Below are 13797 nucleotides of genomic sequence, written 5' to 3'. Positions count from 1 at the left end.
TGTTGGGCGCCCCACCCAGCAGTGCTCAGGGATTACTGCTGGCAGGCTCAGGGGACCAGATGTGATGCTGGGGAATGAACCTGGACAGAATGCTTGCAAGATGAGCTCCTTAAGCCATTGTACAGGACAATGTCCAATGTCCTTGAGCTCAGGACCCACTGCTGCCCCCAGTCCATACTTAAAAATTAGCATTCTGGGGGTGAGGGGGAGAGAGAGAGAGAGAGAGAGAGAGAGAGAGAGAGAGAGAGAGAGAGAGAGAGAGAGAGAATACAGGGTTTAAGGCACATACTTTGCATGTGGCTCACTCTGGTTCCATCCTGGCATCACATGGTCCCCCAAGCATCACCTGGTACAACACCAGAGGCCCCTGAGTCCCTGAGTGCTGCTGGGATGACCCGGGTCATCCCTGGCACTGTGGATCCCACCAGTGCGACATCCTCTGGCTCTCGATTTGAATGTCTGGCCTGGTAGATCTGGTGTCATGGGGAGTGACTCAGTGACTCCCTGAGCATTTCCTGGGAGCTCCCCTGCACCTCCTCGGGATTCAGACTCCAAGATCCTGAAAGGCGCCAGGCAGCGAACAAGTTTGTTCCTGCAGCTACACCTCGCCTGCTCCTCCCCGGCCTCTCATTTGCAGAGACAAACTGAGGCCCAGGTCGCTACCTGGCGGGTCAGCTTCCGCGAGGGACTTCTCGGCTCCGCCAAGCAGGGCGGGAGACTTGGGGTAGCTTGGGGACATCACCGGGAAGGGCGCGCCCGCTGCACCCACAATGGTCCCCCCACTTGCTCTGTGGCTGTGAGTGGTTGGGTGGAGGGAAGGCCACCCACAGCTGGGGTCCATCACCCAATTGGCCACACCCGCCCACTAGCACCAGCCCTGGGAGAGATAATTCGGGCCAGATGGACCCAGTTGGGTCAGGCTGGGGCTCTGGTGACTGAAGTCAGTTGGCCTGTGGGGTGGGGGTGGGGGGTGGGGTCTGGCGCAAGGGTTGGCTCAGGGTTCAAGCACTAACCAGGAGGGCGGGGGAGGGACCTCAGTGGGTGAACAAACACAGGCTGGAATCTGCCCTGTCCCACCACAGAATTAGTCCTTCCCCGTCTTCGCCAGCCTCCTGCCAGCCGACTGCAGGCCAAGAAGGGGCCTGACCTCACTCCACCTCTCTGGTGCCCAGAGGCTGGCCTTCGGCGGCCCTGGCACGCTGCCGTACCCAGGGGTGGGATCCTGCCTCTGTTTCCTCTCTTGGTCCGGGTCTCTCGCCCTTGAGGGCTACTTTTCTCTGAACTTCATTTTGCACAGCTGGGACATGGCGACAGTAAAGCTGGGACTGCCCCTTGCTCGGGAGAGAACACTGGGAAAGGATGGCGAGGGAAGGCAAGGCACTGTGGCAGGCAGGTCCGGAGGAGGAAGCGGAGTGAGGCAGACAACAGGGATGTCATGGAGAAGGGGTCCAAGCGGCCAGGAGCTCTGTCCCGGGGGCTGTCCAGCCGTACACTCAGGGCTTCAGCTGGCAGATGGACATGACAGTGGTCCTCCGTATGGAGGACCACACCGGCGATTGCTGTTGTTTCTGTTGTTTGGGGGCTACGCCCCATGGTGCTGCTGCTTATCTCTGGTTCTGAGCCAGAAGCGACCCCTGGCAGTGCTCGGGGGACCAGATGTGGTGCCAGGAATTTGAATCAGAGTTGGCGGATGTAAGACAAGAGCCTTAATCTCCGTGCTATCTCTCCTACCCAGCCCCAAGATAATCGTTGCTGTTGGGGGGCTGTGCCCACAGGTGCTGGGGGTGGGGGTGTGCTCCTGGCTCTGAGCCTGGAGGGCAGGCGTTGCCAGAGAGAGAAGCCAGGACTCCTGCATCAAAGCATGGAGTCCCTTAGTTTATCTCCCCAGCCCCGACACAGGGGACCTATGGGTCTCCTGCCCCCTACCTGGTCATCAGCCTCAGTATGCCCCAGAAGGAAGGCCCAGAGTCACAGCAGCCTGCACAGCTGCCCCGCATCTCCCCCCCTCCCGCCCCCAAAGGCCAGGGCGTGTGACCGTGGCAGGAAGCGGCTGGATGCTCGGGGCAACCTGTGAGGCCAGGCCGGAGAAGCAACGCCCTTCACTCCAGCTGCCAGGTCCTGCCCTCTTGCTGGGCACCTCACCCCGAAGCCGCCGTTACCAGGCCTCAGTTTCCTCCTCTGCATGACTAGCTCTGTGGCCGTGAGCCCCACGGCCCAGGGCTGGGCCCTGCTCCTCCACCCGGTGCCCCGCCTGTTGTGCCCCTCCAGGGTCTGGGGGCAGAGTTCAACCCAGCCCAGACAGTCTTGCGCTCTGGGCTCCTTCGGAGAAGCCAGACTCAGCCATGCCCAGCTGCTGTCCCCGCCGTCAGAGTTCTTCTGGGCCTGGGCTCGGCGCAACAGAAGGGGGTGGATGGGGAGCCAGGAGCGGAGGGTGTCAGGGGCCTCATGGAGGGACGGGCTGTCCCCCTCTCGGCTCCACAGGCCTCTCTGAGCCCCCAGCTGCAGCCCTGAGCCAGCCGCTGGCCCAGGTCACGGCTTTGCCCGGAGTGCAGCCTCGGGCTGAATGGTCCCCCACAGTTCCCCAGCCAGGTGTGTGACAGCTGGACACTGCAAGAAGCATGACACCCCCTAATCCCACCCCAGGCCCCAATAAGAAACAGCAAGGATGTGACATTGGAGCCACCTGCCTCCCTGGCCTCCTCCACTGCAGGGGCCGTGCTCTTCCCCAGGAAGAGGGGCTACATTGTTGCAGTCCTGGCCTCCTAGGGGACCACGAGGTTGAATGAGTCTTTGTGCCCAGCACAGAGAAAGTTCCCTGTGTGCCCCGACACGACACGGTCCTTCCCCTAAGAGATCAGGAGCTCCTGGGGACAGCAGCCATCAAGGCCCCGGCAAACCCAGGCGGGCACCTGCTGTCACCCCACTTATAGAGGCTTGGCCAGAGCCCCTGTGACACCGTGGGGAGGGGTGGAGAGAGGCTGTTCAGCCACACGTCATGACAGAGGGGACAGGGGAGAGGGACACCTTTGGAGGGGTTCGGTGAGTTTCTTCCGCGGGGCTGCAGGAACCAGGAATTTTATTTTTCTTTTCACCACACCTGGTGGTGCTCGGAGCTTACTCCCGGCTCTGTGCTCAGGGGTCAGTCCTGGTGGTGACCATATGGGGTGATCCACACCAGCCGTGCGCTAGGCAAGCACCTCACCTGCTGTACTATCTCTCAGCCCCCCCCCCCCCCAGAAACCAGGAATTTGATTTTCTCTCTCCCTCTACCTTTTCACACGTCTAAAACGCTTTCAACACATTTTAAGTGTACAGAATAAATTGCAGGTGCACCAGGAGAGGAGCAGAGAACTGAATGGTGAGGTTTGCGTCGTCTTTCTTCACACCTGCCCATCCGTCCTAATTGTTTGTGCGTTAGGAATTAATCAGTGAGAAGCTGACGGAAGGAACTCGGCCGAGGGGTCGCTGGCAGGGCACCGGGGAGCTCTGCGCTGCCCTGCTGCAGCCTCTTGCAGCCTCGTCTTTGCTGTGAGGGTCCCTGGACTGCTCGGAAACCCTCCTCCTCGCCCCACCTTGAGAGGCGGCCACGCTGGACCAGAGCCTGTTGGGCCAGATCCTACTGCCCAAGTCCCGGATACTATTTCCAATGCCAAGCAACTTGCGGGTGGGGGTTCCAGCTCCAAGGCTCCCCAAAGGGTCATCTCTTTGATGGGGGCCTCTGGGACCCCCACATCTCTGGGCACTGTCCTGGTCTGCCCCCAGCTGACCTGAGGGGGCTCCTGGCCCTGCCTTGCTGGTGCCACTGAGGCCCAGGGAGGAGAAGGTGTTCCCCGAGGCCACATGAGCGGGTGGCGGAGCTGTGGGAGCCGGCCCACCTGTCCGACCTGCCTCCCGAGTGGACTCCCAGGGCAGGGGCTCGGCCCCATCCATCCTGCCCAGCCCCTCCAGAGCGAATCCTGGGGGAAGGGGAGGCCCCGGGAACTGCCAGGTTGAGCCTCAATTACAATAAAAACACAATGAAACGATACAAAGCAAAACCAAGTGAAATAAAAGAAAATAAAGGAGCCCTCTTGGCAGGTTTGCCTTGTGTGTTCTCGCGCTCTAGCCTTGGCTGAGCGCCCACCCTGTGCCCGGCTCTGTCGGCGCCAGGCCCCGCAGATGCAGCATCAACGCAGCTTCCCAGCCCAGGCCCTGGAGGAGTGTCCACCACGGGCCCATTTCACAGATCAAGAAACAGAAGCCTGCAGCTCTTCCAAACAACCCAGGGGAACCCCCCGCAGGGGAGAGTTTGGGGACCAAGGGTGGGTGGTGTAAGAGTGGGGACATCCAGGTGGGAGTTCTGGGGTCCCCTTGGCTTGGAGGTGCTGTCCAACCTCAGCTAAGCACCCTAGAGGAGTCTGGGGGTGGGGGAGGGGGAGGGGGAGACACGGCCGAGCATCCCTGCTAGGGGCCGGGCTCTCTGTCCCTAGATCCCCACTGGTCATCCAGGACCCACGGAGAGGTTTGTGGACTTGCCAGGACCCTGGCATCCTTCCGGAGACTGAATTTGGGATGCAGCAGCTGGGCTGTGCCCCGCCAGCTCCCCTGCCCTGTCCCCATTCACGGCCCCGGGCCCTGGGTGCTTGGCTTCTCCATCTGTCCGAAGGCCGACACTCTTATTTCCCTGGCAGGCACGGGTCAGCGTCTGGCCACAGGAACCCCCCACCCGGTTCTGCCCTCCCTGTCCCCTTCTCTCTGAAGGCCGGGTGGCGAGGGGGCCCACTCTGAGCCCCACATCCCGGGGCAGCCAGTCTGTACAGGAAGGACCCCTCGCACCGCACAAAGGGTCAGTTACACCCCTGGGTGAGGAAGGACCTCCCTCTCCAGCCCCGTCCACCCTAGACCCCACATCCAGACCCCTCCAGACCAGTTTTGAGCTGGGGAGAACGCCCAGAGGCCAGCGTGTGGGCAGAGGGGAGGCGGAGGGCCTGTCCCCCCCGGCCCCACTCCCAGCCCAAGGAGAGAAGTTGGTGGCTTGGGGTCCAGCTCAGCAGAGCGCAGGGCCCGGGAGGCCAGAAGCAGGAGCTGCAGCCCCGGGGAGTGAGGGGAGGGGGCGAGGGCCAAGCCCCTGGGACACAGGAGCGTGTCCCTCCGGGAGAAGCTGGGGAGGGGCTCTGCCCCAGCCCTGTCTTGCCCTTTTCTTGGACCCATCACCCCATTCCTCCCACTCGCTCCGCCTGGGCCGCGCTGCCTCGAAAGGAGCCAGCGATGAGGTTAGGAAATCAAACCTCAAAACGTTTTGTTCGGCAAAGATTCATTTCTTGTTTGGATAACTGAAGGCTGAAAATGCCAAGAATTTACAGGCAGCCTGGGGGTGGCCCGGGCAGTTGGGAGGCCTGAGCCAGCTGAGGGGTGGGGGGGAGGTCTCTGGCCGGGTCTGGACCCCACGCTGTGCTTCTGCTTGACCCGTGTCCAGGCAGGCAAGGCCTCCGACGACGGCGGGGCTCTGGGCCTGAGTTATTCTGAGCTTTGACGTCAGAGAGCAGGGCTGGGGGCTGTGCCAGGCCAGCGGGCTCCTGCCCAGCGCCCCCCCACCCCGAGCCCTCCCTGCTGGGCCCTGGGGGCAGCTGGGGCAGAGGAGGCGCCCCACCAAGTGGTCATGGGGTGGTATGTCCTGGTTTTCTCATGGGGACAGGACATGAGAGGACCTCGGGGAGGTAGAGGCTGGAGGTGACGCGGAGAGTAGGGTCCGGGGTCTGGGGAGAGATGGAGGGAGACCAGGAGGAGGAACAGGGAGAGAGGGGGATAGGGGTCAGCCACAAGCGAGCAAGCGGGACTTGAGGGCCGGAGAGATGGACAGCGGGCCCTTGCTTTGGACACAGCTTGCTGGACACAGATGGGACCTGGGTCCCATCCCCGGTACCCCCTATAGGGCCCCGAGTCCCACCAGGATTGGTCCCTGAGCACAGAGCCAGGAGTGGCTTGAACACTTGAACACTTCCAGCTGTGACTCCCCCAAACCAAAACCAACAACCCCCAACCGAATTAATCAGCACCCCAGGGCCCCCCTTACTCCACGGGAACCCTGTGCATGTCAGAGACCCAGAGCAGAGACAGAGGAGCAGGGCCGGAGAGGACGCAGGCCCCAGAGTGTTGGGGTTTGGAGTCGGCTCTGCCCGGGGACCCGGAGACCCAGAGGAAAGCGGTACAGTAGCACTTCCCCGCTGTTACCCTGGGCCACGTGGGGACACTCCCCCTCCGTGACAAGAGTGACGCGGAGCAAGGCTGGCACTCACCGGGAGCACAGACGAAGCTCCAGGTCACCGTCGGGGCCGAACCCCGAGACTAACGGCCTAACCACCACTCCTCCTGACCCAGGGGGCCACAATCCCAGCCACTGTTTGCCCAACCCAGGTAGGAAGGCCATGATCCTAACCACTGCTCCACCCGACTCAGGTAGGGAGGCCACAGCCCTAACCACTGCTCCACCCGACTCAGGTAGGGAGGCTGTGGCCCTAACCACTGCTCCACCCAACCCAGTTAGGGAGTCCATGGCCCTAACCACTGCTCCACCGACCCAGTTAGAGAGGCCAGCTCTGCAGCTGGCTCCGTCCCCCCAGCCCTCGGCACTCAGGGCTGCAGTTCTGCCCTCAGAGGCAGCACCAAGAGCTCTGATGTGCGGCCTGGCCCGTCCACAGGCACAGACACTCCAGACACAGGCCCTGGGGCCAAGGCTGGGGTGGGGGACTTGGGCAGAGGTGGAGGAAGAGAACAGTGAGAGGAGGGGGAGGGGAGCAGGGGTGGGGAGGGAGGAAAGGGAAAAGGAATAGGGTGGGGGGACCCCGTCTTCCTGACCCGCCAAGCACCCTGAGCCCCAGCCAGCTGCAGGCTGGAGAAGGGCAGGGGCCCTGGAGACCCCGAGACAGATAACAGAGACCCCGTTCCCTCTCGGACCCGGACCCTCGCCTCCCTGACAGCCTTCAGAGTCAGGAGAGAGACCGGGGAAGCTGGGCCTCGTGGGGTGGCAGCTGTGGGACTCTGGCGACCCGTCCTCTTCCTGGCCTCAGTGTCCTCACCTAGGCTCCGGGTGGGGGTCCCCGGGAGCCGGGGCCGAGCAGCCCGAGCCTCCCCGGGCCTCTCACTCCACTCTCCGTGAGAGCGGGCGTCTCCGGCGGCCGCGGACCTTCCTAGCAGCCTGGCGATCGCTTGAGAGCAGCTGACTAAGGGCAGTGCTGAAACTCGCCGTGTCTCTCCCAGGAGACGGTATGGCAGATGCCAAGAGGCCTCGCGTGTCAGACAACCCGAGACGGGGCCAGGCTGAGAGAACACAGGAGCCACGGCCACGGAGGCACAAGCGACCGTGGTCCGCGGGAGAGAGGGCAGTCCGGACGCGCGTCTCCCTGGGCTCCGGCTGCACGTCTTAGCCAGAAGAGGAAAGACCCTCCTCACTCTCGTGGGGAGTGGGGAGAGTGGGGAGGGTCGGGTCTCTGCTTCCAGGGTGCAGGCCATGCGGGAAGGGCAGTCTGGACAGAGACGGTCCCATAGCCCTGCATCTGGGCTACAATCACATGTGGATCATCTCATTAAACCTGTAGGGTGGTAGGTAGCATTTTCCACCCCGTTTTGTAGCAGAGGAGGCCACGGTTCAGAGAGGTGAAGCCACTTGCCCCAGGCAGCACAGCGGGGGGAAATGGCAGGTGTTGAACCTCAGCAGTGGGACGGCAGATGAGAGGGGCTGTCACCTTCCAGGCTACGCTGTTGCCCCAGGGTGGGCCAGGACTCAGGAAGAGCGTTGTCTGTCCAGAGGCTGATGGGTCTGCTCTTGTGACGTGGGGTGACTCGGCGGCGACCCCAATAACCAGGGACAAGAAAGGGCCACTCAAGCCCAGGGGACATTGCCCCAGAGATCACACTACAGCACAGACCATGGCATTCTCCCCTGGGTGGGCTTGACCAAGATCGATTCCCTGTTGTCCATCGAAACAAGCTTCGAAGTGATGATGCTGAATCAGATCAAGGGGGTGGGGCCACACGCCACAGCGCTCAGGGTTTACTCCTGGCTCTGTGCTCAGGGATCACTCCTGGCTCTGTGCTCAGGGATCTCTCCTGGGGGTGCCAGGGACAGAAACGGGGGTGTGCGGTGTGCAAGGCAAGCTCTCCACTGGCCCAGCCTGCTGCCTTCCTGCCTGGGTGAGCTGCCCCAGCCTCGGGAGGGCCCCACAGTAGCCGGGAAGCAGGCTGAAAGTGGTGCTTGAGTCACGAAGCTTAGATACCTGCGTCCCCAGCACAGGACCTGCTCTGCACTGTGCAGAAGGGGAAACTGAGGCACGGGCAGGTGAGTGCTGGGGCCAGGATGTGCAGGGGGAAGGGCACTGCAGGTGCTCAGAGCAAGATGGCTCTGCACTCAGGGGTCATTCCTGGCAGGGCTCCAGGGGCCGTCTGGGGAGCCCTATCCGTAGGGCTACAGCTCCAGCCCCGGGATTTCTGCTTTTATTTGGAAGAGATGGCAGCCCTGGCGGGGGCTGGGCACAGGACAAACTGGATCTAACTCTGGATAGTCTGCAGGGTTCGGGGTTGAAACAGCCTGAGTGATAGTTAGAGACCCACCACTGGGGAAGATAGAGGTGGCTGGTGTGGGAGGAGGTAGCAGGGAAGGAGATGTGTTTATTTTTGTTTTTTGGGGTTTTTTTTTGCCTTTTGGGTCACACCCGGCAATGCACAGGGGTTACTCCTGGCTCCGCACTCAGGAATTACTCCTGGTGGTGTTCAGGGGACCATAGGGGATGCTGGGAATCAAACCCGGGTCAGCCGCATGCAAGGCAAACGCCCTACCCGCTGTGCTATCGGTCCAGCCCCGGAGATGTGTTTTGAAGAGGACTTGATGGCTGGAGACAGTTTCCAGAAGGCGAGTGTGGGTCAGAATTATTATTTTTTCTTTGTTCTGTTTTTGTCTTTTATTTTGGGCCAGTGGCGCTCAGTTTTACTCTTGGCTCTGTGCTCAGAAATCATGCCTGATGGGGCCTGGGGACCCTGTGGGATGCTGGGACTCAAACTGGGTTTGATGACCTTACCTGCTGGACTATTGCTCCAGCCAGGATAATCACATACATCCATTGGGAGGTCCAGTGAGGGGAAGGCTGAGAGCGAGAGTTGCATTTGGGAAGTAGGAAGTGGGTGGTGACGCTGGGGGAAGGAGGAAGTGGGGAGCAAGGAAGTGGAGATACGAATATGAGCGTGGGAGAGCCAGATGTGGCGGGGTTAATCTGTGCCCCCTTTTCTCCCCTGCCCTTTTCACCCTCTCCCTCTTACTTAGATGAGAAAAGGACCCGCTGGGCAGAGACGGTTGGCACACAGGACGGGGGACTGGTTGGGGCAGGTGGCAGCTGCAAGGGGACAGCCTGGAGGAAGCTTGGCTCGGGGTGTGGAGGCCGGCCTTCCCTCTGAGCCCGGAGGAATCCCGCAGGTGAATCCCGAGTGTGCAAGGAGGCCCCTCTCCCCGAGTCCCCATTTCTCATTGAAGTCGGAGATCCCTGGCTGGGGAAGGCATGGACAGGGGGGCTGGGGGACTGGGGGAGGAGGCAAGGTCGGTGGAGGCTCTCCTGGCACTGGTGACAGCTGCTGAAGGGACGCAGACTCAAGCAATATGAGACCCCCTGGGTTGGATTCTAGAGCCAAGGGCTCACAGGAGGTGGGGGGGAACCTGGGGACAAACGGGGGGCAGACGTGTGGGTGAGGGGCTACGGCAGAATGGGATTGGGGGGGCTGAGCTCTCCCTGAGGGCTGAGATCTTGGAGGCAACGGCTAGGAAAAGTGGGTGCATGCATGCACGTGTGTGAGTGTGTGCGTGTATGCGTAAGCGTGACTACTTGTGTGAGTGGGGGCGTGTGTGGGCATGCATGTCTGAGTGTGAGTGCATGTGTGAATGCGTGTGTGCGTGTGAGTACAGGTGTGAGTGTGGGTATGCACGCGTGAGTGTGAGTGCATGGAGGAGTGTGGGAATGCATGGGTGAATGTCCTTGTGTGAGTGTGGGCATGCATGTGTGAGTATGTGTGAGTGTGTGCAGAGACAGTGTGAGTGAAAGCGTCCAGTGGGGGGCCTGATTCTGGAGCCTCGAATGTGTCACTGTGACACATTCAAGGCTTGAATGTGTCACACATGAATGTGCATGTGTGAGTGAGTGCATGTATGAGTGTGAGTATATGTGAGTGTGTGCACATGTGAGTGTGTATATGACCCTAGGCATACATGCATGAGCGTTAGTGTGTGGGTGAATGGGTGTGAGTACGTGGACGAATGCAGGTATACATGCGAGAGTGTGTGTGAGTGTGTGCAGAGACAGTGTGGGTGGAAGCGTCCAGTGGGGGGGCCTGATTCTGGAGCCTTGAATGTGTCACTGTGAGTGGGTGGGGTAGATCCAAGTAATGCAAACTCTCTGTCTTGGAAAAAGCCAAGATGTGTACCAGGAAACCCTTTGAGAACACAAGGCAGGTAACAGAACTTCAATTTACAATGATTCATATGTCACCTTTTTTTAAAAAAAAAAAATTGTTTTTGGAGCCAGAGAAACAGGCCTAGGGAAGGCACTTGCCTTGCGTGCAGCTTATTCTACCCCTGGCACTGCACATGGTCCCCAGTGCACTTTAAAGAGTGACCCTGGGGCTGGAGCGATAGCACATCGGGTAGGGCACTTGCCTTGCACGTGGCCAACCCAGGTTCGATTCCCAGCATCCCATATGGTCCCCTGAGCACCTCCAGGAGTGATTCCTGAGTGCAGGCAGAGCCAGGAGTAACCTCTGAGCATCATTGGGTATGACCCAAAAAGCAAAAGAAAAAAAAAGTGACCCTGAGCACAGATTGAGGAGTAAGCCCTGAGCATCACTGTGTGTGGCCTAACTTCATCCCCCACCTGGAAAATAGTTTATATCCTATTTGTTCTTCCCTGTCCCTATTCTGTGTCACATGAGCAAACAGGCAGCATGGCCCATGTCCTGGAGCAGATGCCAGGGGTTGGCTCGGGGTGGACACCTCTGAAGCCAGGCGGAGGGAGAAGGGCCTGCCCAGGGTGTGTGCTGGCCACTCCCATGTCCCCACACAGCTGTCATTGCTGTCTGCTGGGGGACGCACTCAGAGTGCCACAACATCAGCCCCCACCGCACGCTCTGCCACACTGCCTCCTGCCTGCTCTCACCCTTGGGGGCTCCAACTCAGCGGTTCTGGCCAGCCCCTCTTGGACCCCATCAGGTGCCGTGTCCAGGCAGCCCTGCTTCCCCTGTGCCGCAGGGCCTCACCTAGGTCCCGGCACACACCAAGGACGATGCTGGTGGCCCTGGCCTCGGGCCCAGCCAGTGGTGATGTCCTGGTTCTCTGTCACTCCGTCTCCAGCTCACTCGGGGAGCAGATTCTCGCCTCTGCCCGACCACACCCCCTTCCCACCCGGCCTGCCCGGCCACTATCGCTGCTGGCCAGAGGCTGCAGCAGCTCAGTCCACAGTCCCACAGCCTGTCCCAGTGAGCCCAAACCAGGCCGGTGTCTCCCTGTCCAAACCCACCCTTGTCTTCCATGATGCTCAATGCAAAGATCAAAGTCCTCACAGGGGCCCCAGGGACCTCAGCCAGACCCCTGTCTTCCCCTCCAGCTGCCCCACCCGCCCTCCCTGCTCACAGCCCATCACCCTCGTACCCCGGCGCCTGGGACGGGCCCGGCCCATGGCCTGTGCTCAGCTCACTCCCATAGATGATGGATGAACAGCAAGTTGGGGTTCTGATGTGTGGCCCGGGGGGCCTCCCTGCCCCTCTCTGGGCCTTCTCGGCCCAGGCTCCTCAGTTCAGAGCCGAGTCACCCACTGGGCCTCCCGGCCGCCCGCTGCCCTGCCCGCCCCACTCCGCACCCCGCCGTCCCCAACAGCCCTTACCTTCTGCAGCCACTGAGTGTTGTTCTCCAGCACCTTCTCCAGCTGTCGCACCCGCTGGCTCGGCCAGTCCCCAAGTTTCAGCCCAGTGGCCGGCGCGTCCCTCTGGAGGCTGTTGGAGGCCCCGAAGGCCTCGGCCTCTGGTGGGCAGGGCTCGGGCTCGGGCAGCACGAAGGTGTAGCTGCACTGGCCGTGCTGGACGCGGTGTGTCCGGCGACGCCCTCCCGTGTCCTGCCCCCGCCGCTGGGCTGCGGTCACGGTGACCACCGCGAGGAGGACGCTGCCCAGGAGCATGGCTGGCTGGAAGCGCATCTGGAGACCGGGGGGTCCTGCGGGGAGCCTCCCCGGCCTGCTGCCTTCTCCGCGCCCGGGGGTCCCTGCAGGGACTGTGGGGGACGGTCCTGCCCACGGAGCTGCTCTGCAGCGGCAAACCCCTGCCCCGCTGCGCTCTGTCCCGCGGCTATTTATACCCCAACGCCACAGCTGCCCGGGCTTCCGCCTGCCTGCCCGCCCCCCCCCCCCCCCCCCGCGCCCCCTCACCTCTGTGCTTCCCCCTTTCCCTTCCTTCCTCCTCACTCTTGCCTACTGGCCGCTCTGTCCCTGCCTGCACGGCCCTGCGCTGGCGCTGACTCCCAGCCCTTTCATTACCCAGCGGGGGGCCAGAGGGGAGGAAACACGCGTGCATGCGCACACGCGAGCACACACACACACACGCGCGCACGAGAGAGAGAGAGAGCACACATATACACACTCACACACCACGCACCCTGGTGCACAAACACTCGCCCACATGCAGACACCAGCCCTGCGATGCTGCTGCCCCGTCTGGAAACTCCAACAGCATCTGAGTTTTCTGTCTTTGCCTCTCTCTCTCTCCCCCTCTCTCTCCCCCCTTCCTCACTCTCCCTCTCTCCCCCTCTCTCTCCCCCCTTCCTCACTCTCCCTCTCTCCCCCTCTCTCTCCCCCCTTCCTCACTCTCCCTCTCCTCCCCTCTCTCTCCCCCCTTCCTCACTCTCCCTCTCTCCCCCTCTCTCTCCCCCCTTCCTCACTCTCCCTCTCTCCCCCTCTCTTCCTCCCTCTCTCCCCCTCTCTCCCTCCCTCTTCCTCACTCCTCTCTCTCCCTCTCCCCTCTCTCTCTCCCTTCTTCCTCTCTCTCCCTCTCTCTCTCTCTCTCTCTCTCTCTCTCTCTCTCTCTCTCTCTCTCTCTCTCTCTCTTCCTGCCTCTGGCATTCAGCCACTCTCCAACCTCCCTGCACCAAGACCCATCTCAAGTTTCACCCCCCCACCCCTGTTCATGCAAAGCTTGGAGCACAGGGAAGTGACCCCCAGAGAGAGCAAAGGGAAGGGCGGGGCAAGGGCGTGAGTCTGGGGAGCCACAGCCTCCCAGTGTGTCTCTGGGGGAACAAAACCTCCTTGCCAGGCATGGGGAGGGTTCCCCCAGCCAGCAGCCGCTGCCCAGTCTCCCTCTTCCTGGGGGGGGGGCGGGGGGAGTCCCCTGGGGGCCGTCGTGGCGGGCCGCCCTGGCCTGTTGCTGGGACTGCGAGGAGGGCTGTGCTGGCTGGGGGCGTCTGTCCCGGGCTCGGCTTTGGCCGGAGCGGCTGTGTCTCCGGGCCTGGGAATCCGAGGCAGCGGGAGCGTCTTTAAAAAGAAACAAATGTGCGTTTTGGTTTGGGGGCAATACCAGGCAGTGCTTGGGGCTGTTCCCAGGATGCTGTTGGGGGTCGCACCTCCCATGGTGCCGAGGGACTGAGCCGCCTCCCTGACCCCGGCCCCCAGGCCGTCGGGAAGAAAACGCCGCTCCCTTCTGCCGGCCCTGGGGGCAGCCTCTCCCCTGAGTGCCCGGACCCTGATCTGTAAGCCGGGCTGCCCTGTTCCCTGGCACAGAGAACATCTGCGTCTTCAGAGTGGG

The 13797-nt window shown here is 61.8% G+C and overlaps 1 protein-coding gene across 1 annotated transcript in view; it reads right to left on the bottom strand.

The window, feature by feature from the left end:
• Positions 1-12391, bottom strand: part of ANGPT4 (angiopoietin 4) — a 38006-nt gene extending 25615 nt beyond the window's left edge. Inside the window, exon 1 of the mRNA XM_004612679.2 lies at positions 11892-12391. Within this exon, the coding sequence (XP_004612736.1) occupies positions 11892-12200 (309 nt within the window). The 5' untranslated portion in view covers positions 12201-12391. The remainder of the gene's footprint in view (positions 1-11891) is intronic.
• Positions 12392-13797: the final 1406 nt, after the last annotated feature.

This window comes from Sorex araneus, chromosome 5 (genome assembly GCF_027595985.1).
Source record: "Sorex araneus isolate mSorAra2 chromosome 5, mSorAra2.pri, whole genome shotgun sequence".
In the NCBI taxonomy this organism is placed as follows: Eukaryota; Metazoa; Chordata; class Mammalia; order Eulipotyphla; family Soricidae; genus Sorex; species Sorex araneus.
This window is presented reverse-complemented; position numbering and strand designations above follow the sequence as displayed.